This window comes from Hetaerina americana, unplaced genomic scaffold (assembly GCF_022747635.1).
Source record: "Hetaerina americana unplaced genomic scaffold, ioHetAmer1.1.p SCAF_4, whole genome shotgun sequence".
Taxonomy (NCBI): Eukaryota; Metazoa; Arthropoda; class Insecta; order Odonata; family Calopterygidae; genus Hetaerina; species Hetaerina americana.
In genome coordinates, this window is record NW_027286985.1 from 86,954,592 (window position 1) to 86,967,519 (window position 12,928).

General features: G+C 35.0%; 1 protein-coding gene across 1 annotated transcript in view; it reads right to left on the bottom strand.

The window, feature by feature from the left end:
* The window catches only part of Taf1 (TATA-box binding protein associated factor 1), a 46,214-nt gene that overhangs the window by 13,052 nt on the left and 20,234 nt on the right, over window positions 1-12,928 (bottom strand). Inside the window, exons 13-23 of the mRNA XM_071589644.1 lie at window positions 12,466-12,695; window positions 10,603-10,737; window positions 10,037-10,260; window positions 7,876-7,996; window positions 7,563-7,704; window positions 6,326-6,456; window positions 5,697-5,918; window positions 4,651-4,776; window positions 3,275-3,408; window positions 1,459-1,630; window positions 392-572 (exon numbers count right to left, since the gene is read on the bottom strand). Coding sequence (XP_071445745.1) covers window positions 392-572; window positions 1,459-1,630; window positions 3,275-3,408; window positions 4,651-4,776; window positions 5,697-5,918; window positions 6,326-6,456; window positions 7,563-7,704; window positions 7,876-7,996; window positions 10,037-10,260; window positions 10,603-10,737; window positions 12,466-12,695 — 1,818 coding nt within the window. The remainder of the gene's footprint in view (window positions 1-391; window positions 573-1,458; window positions 1,631-3,274; window positions 3,409-4,650; window positions 4,777-5,696; window positions 5,919-6,325; window positions 6,457-7,562; window positions 7,705-7,875; window positions 7,997-10,036; window positions 10,261-10,602; window positions 10,738-12,465; window positions 12,696-12,928) is intronic.

The window sequence follows — 12,928 nt, forward strand, 5'->3', positions numbered from 1 at the left end:
ACTTCGGTCTCTTGAACTGGAACTTACTTCTACACTACCATTTACTACACTCTAATCTCTTCTAAAGTACTCTTTACACCCAATTCATAAGACTAGAACATATTTTTGAATACAAAAATGATAATTCTTATATTTCTTTGCGTGCCTGCTGTTTGAGGTAACATCAAGATATCTTCAAAGAGAGGATAGAAGGAATTAAAGTGTTCTAGCTAATGCTTTATATATTTTTATTGGGGAAATAAGCCATCATTTAAATACTAATACTACTCCGTCAGGCAACTGCACTCCTTATTCAATCCACCTTTAGGTGCACATCAGATACTAAAATTGACCATTCAGAATACTATGGCAAGCATTATTTTATTTCTAAACCAGCCAAGAGGACTCTTACCTGGCTGAGAACCATTAAATCCACTTGTAGAACTGATTTCATCATCATCTCCCCTTTTGCCCTTGTCCTTGTTGGATCCTTTGTTGCGCTGGTCCTGTGAGCCATCCCCTCCACTAATACTCTCACCCATCAACATTTTTCTCAACTCCCTCCGCTCCTGCTCTTCCTTCTCCAAGGACAGCTACAACAGTAAACAACAACACAACCAATAGTAAAATGTTACCTAACCATTATACTACATACAATGTTACAGAACTAATAATGGCATCAATAGTACCACATTTACTTGCATGTAGACTGCAAATTTCTCACAAATATTTCACTCAAAGAATTATGAAACTTAAATGTCAATTCCAGCATGGGTTGGTGTTTTGTCAACCATAATGTCAAAGTGAATCAATCAAAATTTCAGTGAATTAAATCATACTAAAAAAGATTTGTTATCTGATATAGCAAACCTGGAGGCAATCACGCAAATTTTCTTGAATGTATCTACATTAACAGTAAAAAGTTTCACATTAGATTTTGTCATGATTTTTGGACCAAAATTTCAACAGGTAAAAAATAGTTTTGGTACCAGAAATTATATTTCCCTAAGAGTAGTACGTGAGGTAACAGAAGCAGGGGCACCACCCAAACAACTTCAATGGTGAAGAATATACATGTAATCCCATAACTGGATAAGGCTATTTCAACACTCAAAATGTCAAAAGATTTTCATCAATTTGTCCATATCATCCAAAGACACATATATAAGATACATGAGAAGGCAAAACTACTGTGACTGTGCCCTCAGCATCTTTTGTTTGAAGATTCTTACAGCACAGTCACAGGAGTTTTGCAGGCATAAATATTTTTTATGCAGTGTCACCTGAAAGATTGATTTCAATAAGAATAAAAATTATTCATTTATTATGACCTTAAGAGTGAAGCCAGTGAGAAAAAAATACTAATCCTAATTATTAGTTGGTAAAAGAAAAAAAATTACCACTCGGTGAAAGATAGCATGTTGAAAATGGAACAAAATTTCATCTTAAAATACATCAATCAAAAATAAAAATACAAACCTGTGTGCTAGTCTTTTTGTTTGCCAACATATTTTCAATATTTTTTCCCATTTCTTCAATGTCTTCATCAGACTCCTCATCAGAGCTTTCACCTTCATCAGTTGAAAGAACTTCTCCAGAGGAAAGAACACGGTTCTGAAGATCAAATATTCTTTGGCATTCCTCTTTGTACCTGAAATTAACAATGTTTTTTATACTCCACATGCTATCATACCAGTGTACAATGCATTACCTTTTATTTTTAATTTTTCTTACAATGAATTCTTTTTGCTAAAATATACTTAAAATTACTTTGCTTCACCTCATACAGATATTATCCCCAATGCTTTCACGGTATTGCAATGAAATCGACATTCAGGACAAGGAAGGCCAGTTCTTACTACTGTGATTTATGGTTAGGATTGTGGTATCAAAGAGAAATCAGCTACCCTAAACTTCACATAGTTTAGATTTCCCTTGGGTGCATGTAGTGATCACCGTTATAAACCAGGACCCTCTGGTAAATAGAAGTCCTTACCTTAAGGTTATAATGCCAATTTAAACCATAGATTGAAACTTATAGCAAGAATCCTTATTGACACATTTCTGCAGTCTTACTCAGTTTCATTAAATAAAAAGTAGCTATTTATATCATTTTAATTTATTCCATCAGTCTTTACCAGCACCAACAAGTATGCAATCTTGAAATATCCCCATAGAACTATGGTATGCTGTGGAGACCTACTATAACAAGGATGTCTGGATCTATGAATGCACCCACATAACTGAGATCACGCTAAAGGTAGATCAAAAAGATGCAACCCTCTATTATTTATGTTAGGGTATGCAAATCATTGTACACTGTGCTTTGCTCCAGGGAGTTTAAAACTATAAATGAGAATATAGTTATTTATGAGAGAAACTAAATATGAAATCTGCTCCCAGTTAGATATGATAATTTGCTTCAATTTTCACTTGGCCATAAACTTATCAGTGATCTTGTAGATTGCCTTCAAACATTAAATTGACAAAAAAGGGCAGTATAACATGGTTCAAAGACTAAAAGAAATGAACAAAACATTCTTAGGTAAACTTAAGGAAAAATTCGTTAATACATTGCTTTAAAAAGAAACTGCACTACATAATGTAGTGAAACTAGACAGTAATTACTTCGAAGTATGAATAGCTGGTCAGAAGATTATGAAATTCAATATGAAGCTGTACTCAAAAATACCTACTGGTACATCCATGAACAGTCACTTAATAGAATGAGTAGTTTTGCATATAAAAAGTACAGCTTCAAACTTCAATATGTTAAAAGGAGACATTTTTAAACGTTAAAAGTAGCTATTTTTTAAATGCACACTCTCACAATTCCCTAAAGCTGAAAGGCATGTCTTGCCTTAGAGGATAAAATAGCAAGGCATAATGTGCCTAATAGACTCATTTTGACTTTTCCATTTCTTCTAAATCATGTATTTCCACAGGAAATTAATGTATATTATTTTCTTCATCCAGCCTCCATGAATGAGAAATATGGGGTTTTCAAACTATTTTAAATACTTTTTTGATATAATACCCATGATGAACCACATTATACAGGTAAGTAAACTTCTACAAATGTAACACATAACTATGACTCTGCTTTTAAGCCTTTCCTTATTTTTCTGGTCTTCTTTTAAATATTTAAAATCAACCTAATTTCATTAGTGCAAATTTCTATTGTTGACAATTAATAGGGACTCTGATTAAGAAACATAATGAATACAAAATGTTACATATAAGTTGATAAATTATAAGTACACAATATGTTCACATGAATGAGAATCAATAATACCTTTCTTGATGTTCAGCTATAGAAAATCGATTCCCTCGGGAGAATTTCGTCATTCCTTCTTCACCAGCCTTTGCTTTTTCAGTGGACAATGTTCTAACAACATCAATCACCTCCCAACGAGATAACTTTTTAATCTGAAAATGAAAGTAAGCTAAGTAAGCATGCAATTAAGAAAACTCCTTTAAATATCTAATAAATTATCAAAGAACATGCTTTTACTCTATGGTGAGTATATGATTGTTTCAAAAGTTATCTAAGATTAGCATAACTAAAAAAAACAATTAAAACTTGCAACAATATTTGACAGGGTTCAAAATGATTACTGAGTGAGCAATACAAGCATGTCAAATTTTGTAGCAATCGATATACATTTGAATATTTAAAGTAAAACCGACATAGGCTGTATCACCTTTGTGAACATTAAGAGTGCCATAAACCAAGTCATGGATTTATTGAACAAGCAAAACCTGTGTCCATTTGAAGGAGTGAAATTAGGAAATTTATTTTGATTGCTCATCTACATTTTTCCACATACAGGTAAGTATGTAAGCTATGATGGTGTGGCATGGAGTGTGATCTGGCTGTTGATTAACTCTATTTCATAAGAGGGGTCCCATTTAATTGGACAATGAGGAAAGCCTTAGGGTGGCTTTACAATTGTACATAAGAATGCTATATATGATAGCACTGAAAGAAAATTGGTGCAAAACAGTTCAATGCCCCTCATTAAAGATGAGGCTCATTGAACAGTTAGATATTCTTATATTTACTGCGGTTTAACGAAGAAACATTTGCTGCTGACAAAGCAATTGCCTGCATGAAAATAAATGTGAAATATTCCTCTAATATTGTGATGGATTAATACCTAAATTTTACTCAAAGAAAAAAAAAATCTATATTAATTCCACTTATTTTTTTAATTTTACGACCGCGGTTCCAATACATATGAAGCTTCAATTTTACTGATTTACTGACTGACTGATACTGACATCTGAAGTAGATGCTGCATTTAAAAGTTTATTATGATTCCAAAATTTTTGTTTCACGAATTACTGAAAAATAATAACTAAATCTCATCTGATAAAATCACTGCTTTAAAGTTGTACCTCAAGGAAGAAACCTCAACATACAAGTGTAATTATTAATAAAATGACACAATGTAATTTAAGTTCATTTTCATAATTTCAGGCCTTAAAACACAAGAGTGATTTAACACACCGGACTTCAGAATATGGTAAAATTAGGTAATGCACATTAACTCAACTCATGACTAGCAAGAAATAAAATAACAAATATATAATTTCATTTTAGGTGTATTTTTTTCTGAAGAGCTTATTAATTCTTAAACAGTTTTACCCACAGGAAAAGTATATTACCTCCTCTTCAGGTACACCAAATTTCCTTAACAAAGCTTTAGCATTATTAAGTGAGAGTCTTCTCAAATCTGCATCTGTTCCTGTCACCGTTCTTTTGGGCTGAGCTTCCTGCTCCTCCTTACTTTGCTGATAAGTAAAAAAGACAACAGGAAATTAATTTGAGCAGCGAAAAAAATGCGAATCCATAACTGATGCATAATCATACAAAGCATTGTCTACATTGATAAGTAATCATTAACAGCTGTGGTAATCTGCCGACTTAAGGCACACTTTTGTCAGTTTCTAAAGGATTTTATATATTTTTGTGGACCTTGCCATACCTAAAATCTTTTTTTCTCTAAATTATTTTCTTTTCAGGTTCTTCATGTTTTCCAATAACCCTCATGCCACCCAAAAATTCTCTTATCTTCCCTGTCTCCTGATCATTCTCCCTTCTACCAAAGCCTTCAATGCCTCATGTTCCCTCAAAATATGCTCCAACCAATTCTTTTGCCTTGCCTTAAAATTCATGTAACAAACTCCTCCAGCATTTTGTTACTATCAACTTTTTTGTAATTCTAACTTTCAATGTTAATATTTTCTTTATTCTCCTCTATAACTAGGTCCCAAAATTCACTAATCTACTGTTATTTTCTTATCTTTCTTAAAGAATATGTTTTTGAACCTTATAAAAATACCTTACATAATAATGAAATTAGAGAAAAATACAATGAAAGGCTTTGTAGCTGAAGAGGTTCTTTCCTATAGAAGCACCCTTCAAGGGAAAGTTTTAGTTTCAAATTTATAAACCGGTAGAATACCATTAATAAAAATAATTAGGTTATCGTAACGTCACAAATCACTTTAATATTTATTCTAATTAAAATGTTTTTGATATAACAATTTAAATTTAGTTTCTTAAACACTACTTGAAATGAATGCAAAATTTATTCATGCATTGACATGATAAATTTTCAAAGAAAAACACAACTCAAAGTGAACATGGCATTCAAGTACCGTGAATTGCCTGTTCATATATGACCAGAGCAAATTTTCCGTGGGATTACCTGAGGCTTGTTTGGCATTCGGACATATGAGAAACCCTCTCCACATCCCGTGGGATCTGCTGGGCCAGTCAGCTGCAGTAAACACTTTCCCTTCACAGCCTGTATGTAAGCACGTGTTGTATTCCAAGGTGCTACTTTCACTTCATCGTCCATTTTCAATTGCATTTCTTCATCCTCATCTTCTTGAGGTGTGAAGAGAAACTTTTCTCCATACCCTGCATCCTATGGCAGAATGTTCCAAAATTGAAATCAATAGAGAAAAACATCAGGAATCAAAACAACAATAGTTTGTTGAATACACATTATAAAATCATGACATAAATATACTCAATAATTGTTTAATCCTAATAGTCTAAGAAGCAGAATGTGAATGAAGAAAAATGTTATGCTCATCACAAAAACAGCAATGGTTTAAAGGAGCTTTCAAAGTAAATCCACAACATTATATTTGTAAAAGAACCAACATAAAATATGAAATTGAGATTCATGGAAATTTGGTTTCATAGAATTTTTTTTAAATTTTAAAAGATAAATAATATAATAAATGTAATTATCAATCATTTTTGATAGCTTTGACCTGATCCAAACATATCTGGTTGAATTTATGCATTTAACTGAACCAAACTTACCTTAAGCCTTTGCTCTGCAGCAATCATGCTGAAATAAGCACAGCATTGCTCAGGAGAGACCATGGCACGAATCTCTTCTTCTGATGGTAGACGGAAATCTGGCTTGATGACCCACCAGTTAGAATCCATGCCTGAAATACAATAACAATTAATACCCATGCTAATGAGGGCATCTATACATCAAAGTTCATGCCAGTTGTGCTTATTATTATTACTGACCTAACTATTCTCACTGAACAGATCTAAGCTCTAAAACATCTTACATCATAAACATTATTTGTTTTATCTTAATTTTTCAGACTTCCTCAATATGTTCTCATTACATTAAAATAGCATTTTTCACATTCCCTACAATGCTTACATTCTACATTATCCTTTGAATTAGCAAATCAGCAAGTGCATTTTTAGCTTCATTATATGCCAAGTGGAAATTTCTGAATTAGCAAAAAGATAAAAAAGCTTATAATTCAAGCAATTATATTTGAAACATATAATGAAATAATATAACCAGGTACAGAAATAATGGGAAATGAATGACTTCTACACATGATAGATACTGATTGAAAAAGGTGTTGATAATTTTAATATGCAAAATGTGCACATTCAAAATGAAGTAATTCTATGGGGTACTTGACCCACTTCCTCAGAAGTCATCCATATCATAACATATGCGAATCTGGTAATACGAAAGGAGATGTATGTGAAGTTGAAACTGATAATTTAGCAAATGCATCGTGCTTGAGGCTTACAGAAAAAACCCCACTCAGCTTTGGCCTGTGTCTTGGGTCAAAGTTTTCATATCAGTCTCTCGGGTGTTTTTATATTGATTTCTCTTTTCATATTATATTGTTAAACTAAAAAATTAATCAAATTTCCAAAAAAGGCATTATGACATCTTTTAGGAAACTTTATTTATACAATTATATACTTTTGTAGTTAAAATAATATGCTGGTTGACAGTTTTGTACACAATAATTTCCCACTTAAATTACTATATTTCAGTCTCCTTCACAATTTATTAGCATGTGAAAGAAAAGCACAATGTACAGCATATGTTATTTATAATAAGAATAGTCCAAATATAATCATCTAAAAGAATCAATGGATATTATTAAGTGACAACCTATTTGAATCTCAGTTAAATACTCCATTTTGCATTTAACAATTAATCAGATACTATACTCAATGCATTGATTGATAAAACCTGGAAATAATTTAAAAAACATAAATATCTTACCAGTACGCTTGAAGTCCGCACAGAGTTTCAGTCTTTTTCGAATGCTGCTCTCTGAATGAGATGGGAAAGCTTTTTTAATGTCATCCATTTTAATTCGACGAGGTGTATCAACACTTTTCCAGAAGAGCCGGTATATGAATACCTACATGAAAAATAGCATTTGTAGCACTTGGCAGTAATCTGACAAATTAAAATATACCATACAATCCCACTATCATAGGCAAAGAAATAGCAAAAATAGAAAAAGGGAAAAGGAAAATTCATGATGTAACATTATTATTCTCCTCCGAAGGAGATGATATATGGAATTTACCTGCAAGAAATCTCGAACAAAATTATTTGCTCTTTTTGAATTTGGTCCTGGTACCTCATAAAGGGGACATTCTTGCCCAGCAACAAATAAGGAATCGACTTCTCTTATACAATACTGCTGCCTGAAATATACAATATTATGAATTCTCATTTGAAATTCTTAATAACAAATAAAAAGGACAATTGATAAATTGAAAACAAATTATAAATATTGAACACAATAATTTATTATATTTATGTTCTGGAAAATCCACATATTACTGGTCCAATAGTCCTTAATTATATGATCAAAAAGTGGATTTGAGAGTTGAAACATAGTTTCACATTGTCAATGACTAAATATTTCATCCACTTGTATTTTTGCAAAAATAAAGTAAATCTTTAGAAATTTAGAGGCAATGATTTTAGTCAAATTTCATTATTCATCTTATGAACATTAATTTTAGTGTTATGTGTTCTGAGGCTTTCTTGTATTAAATAAATTTTTTTTTTCAGGGTGGATTTCCCGCTTTGGAACACCTGAATGGGTAACAATGGACCAGGGGAGGCAGTTCCAAAGTGCCCTTTTCCGGTGTTTAACTAGGCTGACCGGTACTACGCATCTTTCCACATCTGCATATCATCCTGCCGCGAATGGGATGGTCGAGCGACTTCACCGGCAAATGAAGTCCGCCATACGCTGTCAGGAAACGCAGCAATGGGTGGACGTGCTCCCAACCATTTTATTGGGACTGCGTGCATCATGGAGAGAGGATTTGGGAACCACGGCCGCTCATCTGGTATATGGTGATCCGATACGCCTTCCGGGTGAATTTTTAGCTCCCACTCCCCCACCAACTGTAGAGGATGCAACTTCCTTTGCCGAACAACTGGCGAAGCAGATGCGGAGTTTAACCCCACAACCAGCCGTACACCATGGCGGCAAGAAAACATTCATTTTTAGGGATTTGGCATCAACTACGCATGTTTTTGTACGACATGATGCTGTCCGGGGCCCGCTGCATCCTCCATATGATGGACCATACCGTGTCCTTCAACGGAATGCAAAAACTTTCACGGTGAAGATCGGGGACCGTGAGGCTAGCATCTCCATAGACCGATTAAAGCCAGCCTATGTCGTAGCAGAGGACGTCTCACGGGAAGCACGCGCAGCGGACCTTAACTGCTACACCAGTTGTACCACTCCGAGTACAAGAACCTTCTGGGCCCCAAGAGCGGCACGTTCATTTTGCAGGGCCACCCCAAGCAGAGCCAGTGCCTCAACCACCAAGATGCCCTCCTTCAGAGCACGCCAGACATGAACTATATAGGCACACCAGCTGGGCAGGAAGAAGGATCAACTTTCCCTCCCATCTAAGGGATTTCCAGTTTTAATATCCTTGCCCTGATTTTTTATTTTCTTTTCTTCTCATTTTAGATACCAGGGCTAAATTTTTTTTGCCATGAGGCATATCATTGCCAAGGGGGTTATGTGGCGCCGGTAGAATGTCAACTGTCGCCGGTTCTCTGGCTGGCCACCAGAGGTGTACGCCCTATGGGCGCCGAGCGAAAACGCTTGACTCACGACCAGAGACACGAGGACGACAGTTAGCGCACGGAGCCCAGGGAGACAACCACGCTGTGCCACCGCGAGCCAAGACAGCCAACTACGCTCTGCTACCACGACCACGTGGCTGCGTTTGCAACGCGCCCTGTTTCTATATTTACAAGGAAATAAACTGAATTTCCAGCAGTCTGCCGAACTGTATTTTAGTGGACCTTTTAGCCGAGCCACACAATATTATCGGATATTGATATAAGTTATTCATTTGTATTACACTTAAAAGTTCACTTCTACTAAGAGTACCACGAGAACAGAGAGATTATATGCATCCACCCATTTATGTTTCCCCTTGCAGGCTTGTTGAAAGAATTCAGTGAAAAAGAAGCCATGCCACTCTTTGGGAGTCACAAAACTGTCTTCTCAAGCAAAATTATTTGGCATTTTTGTGATTTCTAATCCTCCATGTATTAACCATGAAATTCTTCATGCCCCCTCAAAACCTTGTTTTTTCACAAAAAATAATTGTGGCCCATGACTCAAGACCATTGGGTGACCGCTGAGAAAGGGAGCATAGATTGTTGACATCAAATAAGAAGTATTTATGGTATTATTGACTTACCTGGTACGAATGACTAGAAAATCTGTTTCAGGCATTTGGTGCTCATAAATTGGAGCCCGGTACATGTTGTTTTCAACAGCTTGCATTGACTGGCCAGGGGGAAGAGAGCCAAGAAATGGTGATGTGTGGGCATATGCCACCTCACCATAGCGATACTCTTTAGGTCCACCATCTTTCCCAGCCCTTCTCTTGTAATAATTTTTGATTTTGGAACACATTCCCACCTGAAATCAATGGGATAATAATGTCAGAAAGTAATACACAGCATAATGTGCATCAAAAAAGTTGCTCTGACATTGATTACCCTGATTGGCCATTTTATGTGCTGCCAAGAAGCATAAGTGAGTTTTGCCTTAATGGCAAGTACACAACCCAATACTTAAGCACCAAATAACTAAGATTCAATTACTAAAATAGGTAGGTAATTATTATGTAGACCCTAGCTAAATTTATTCAATGTGATTTACAAATTCCCTGCATAAGAAATATGCTATTTAAGTCAACATACTACAAACGGAGACTAAAAACAGGATACTCCCAATATTTCTTACAAATGAAGTATTTACCTGATTCATGAGAGGAGGATGCTCCTCACAGAACTCCACAAGTACCAGATCTCCATCTTTTCCTGTCAGATCTTCTGCTGTTCTCATGAAGAAAACATCACCACCACCTGATGCTGCTCTTTCTTGCTCCCTTTGCTGAAAATGAAAAGAGGTATTTAATTGGAAGGCAGAGAGATTATTTTTGAGTTATTATTTGTACCAGTGATTATGTTTTACTTTTTCTAAAAAGTAAGAACCCTAGGACATTTACAATTTATGACAAAATGTAAAATCTTTCAAACAGAAAATGTTGGAAAGACAACACACCAAATGACAACACAACAAAAAAACCTACAAAATATATTTAGTCATGCCATTAAAAGCTGATCTTTCAGCAGTTAAATGCTCACAATCTCATTGGTCCAAATACTGGTACATGGCTTAAAATTAATGTATTTTTCATTAACTGAGCTGATTTTTTACACAATAACATAGGATGCATGAATTTTAAGTCAAAAAAATTCATTGAAGCGTAACACAATAAAATCATAAAGATTGAATAACTAAAATGGAACACATCATCAAAACAATATGAAAACCACCAAAGTAAAAAAAGCATCTTAACAAATATGATGATATCACTAAGGTACATCTAAAGTATGTGTCTGAGAATATTAAAGTTATGCAGTGGTCGAGATAATATTTTGCCGACATTTTTACTATTGTATTCCCAGAGTTACTCAATTCTTGATTCACGATTCATAATTGCACACATGCTCACAGCCAATCTACGCAAGATGCTGTCCTACTCTAGAGGCATATGAATTTCAATGTAAAATTTAATGAATGCCCCAAGAATATAATCTAAGGCATACAGTTTAACGTGAAAGCCACATTATACTGTTCGATGACCTAACATTCTTACTCAATTTTCAGCAAGGCAGTGGTTCTTCACTTTGTGATGGGTCCAAAATATGTTGAATCACTTAATGATGCATTCTATAAAGAAGCTTGCGGTTCACATAATAATTGAGAACTTAGGAGTGCATACACCCTTTTAAATGTATTACCTTACAGAATTTACTGTTTTCTGATTAGAATTGTGCCTTATTTCATGTCACTATACAAATAAATATGTATTATTTGTTCACAGTGTAAGATCTGCATTACTTTGACTACTTTATTTTTTACATTGGTATTTATGAACTTCAGATTGCACATTTATTGGATTGACTCACGTACAATATGGTACCATGCACGAGGGTAATTTCAAAAGTTCTCGGAATGGAATAGAAATAAATGACTCACCTCAGTGAAACTTTTTTACTTTTCAATATTCTTCCTTGCCAAATCTGGCCTTTTTTCGTGTATCTTTGACTGTGGTTTGTCCAGTAGGTTAGCGTAGTATTGTCCGGCTATTGTTTGACCAGTGGGAAGATAAAATATCAGCAGAATCCCTTCCACATCCCAGAAAACTGCACTGATCTCTCCTCAGAGCACTGATACATTATGTCATTTATTCAAAAAAGGATTACCAGTTAATATGCGGGAAACTTGTTGCGCTAGCGCTGACAACTGGTGGTGATTCCAAGAAACTTTCAAATTACCCTCCAAAAAGGCATTTATTATTAAAAAGTCAATTTTCATTCCTCAATCATAAACCTCATGTTATATTTATACATGCACATTACCGAGGCCTGAGGATTTTTAAGTGAGACATGAGGTTATTTTCTTCAATACATAGGTCATAATCCAAGAATTGTTTCAATAGCAACTGTGACGTTCAACAAAATTTTGCTTTAGCTTGTTCCTCTGCACTTAACACATTTTGAGATAAAACATGTCCTGCTATGCAGGAATTACTATCGCAGATTGTCTATTTACCTTGGCCTTCTTCCGTATGTGCTTCAGCAATGGTAACACAGCATGATGCAAAGGAAGAGCCAATGCTCCATGAGAGTATCGTTTCAAAGGAGGACGATGGAAGTTCCGAAGGCGCATGGGTCCCATGTGGGTCGGTACAAATGGTGCCCGCAGCTCCACTGCTGGGGTGGAATGTTGGACGAGCCCACAGCCCCCTCCGGCACCTACACCACCAACACCACCAGCCGCTCCTGCAAGTGAAGATGATCGATTTGAATGTGCATGTGTAAAGAATGAAGACAAAATTCAAAGAATTAAACAATATCAGCATTTAACATTCTCACCAAGAAAACCAGGTAGGAACTGTTTATAATCACTCCATATGAACTAACATGTGTCAAACAGGCAGGTGAATAAGGTTATAGTAAAGTAAATAGTCATGTCCAGCTTGGATTTAAAATTTCAACTTCCAATGCAATTAACC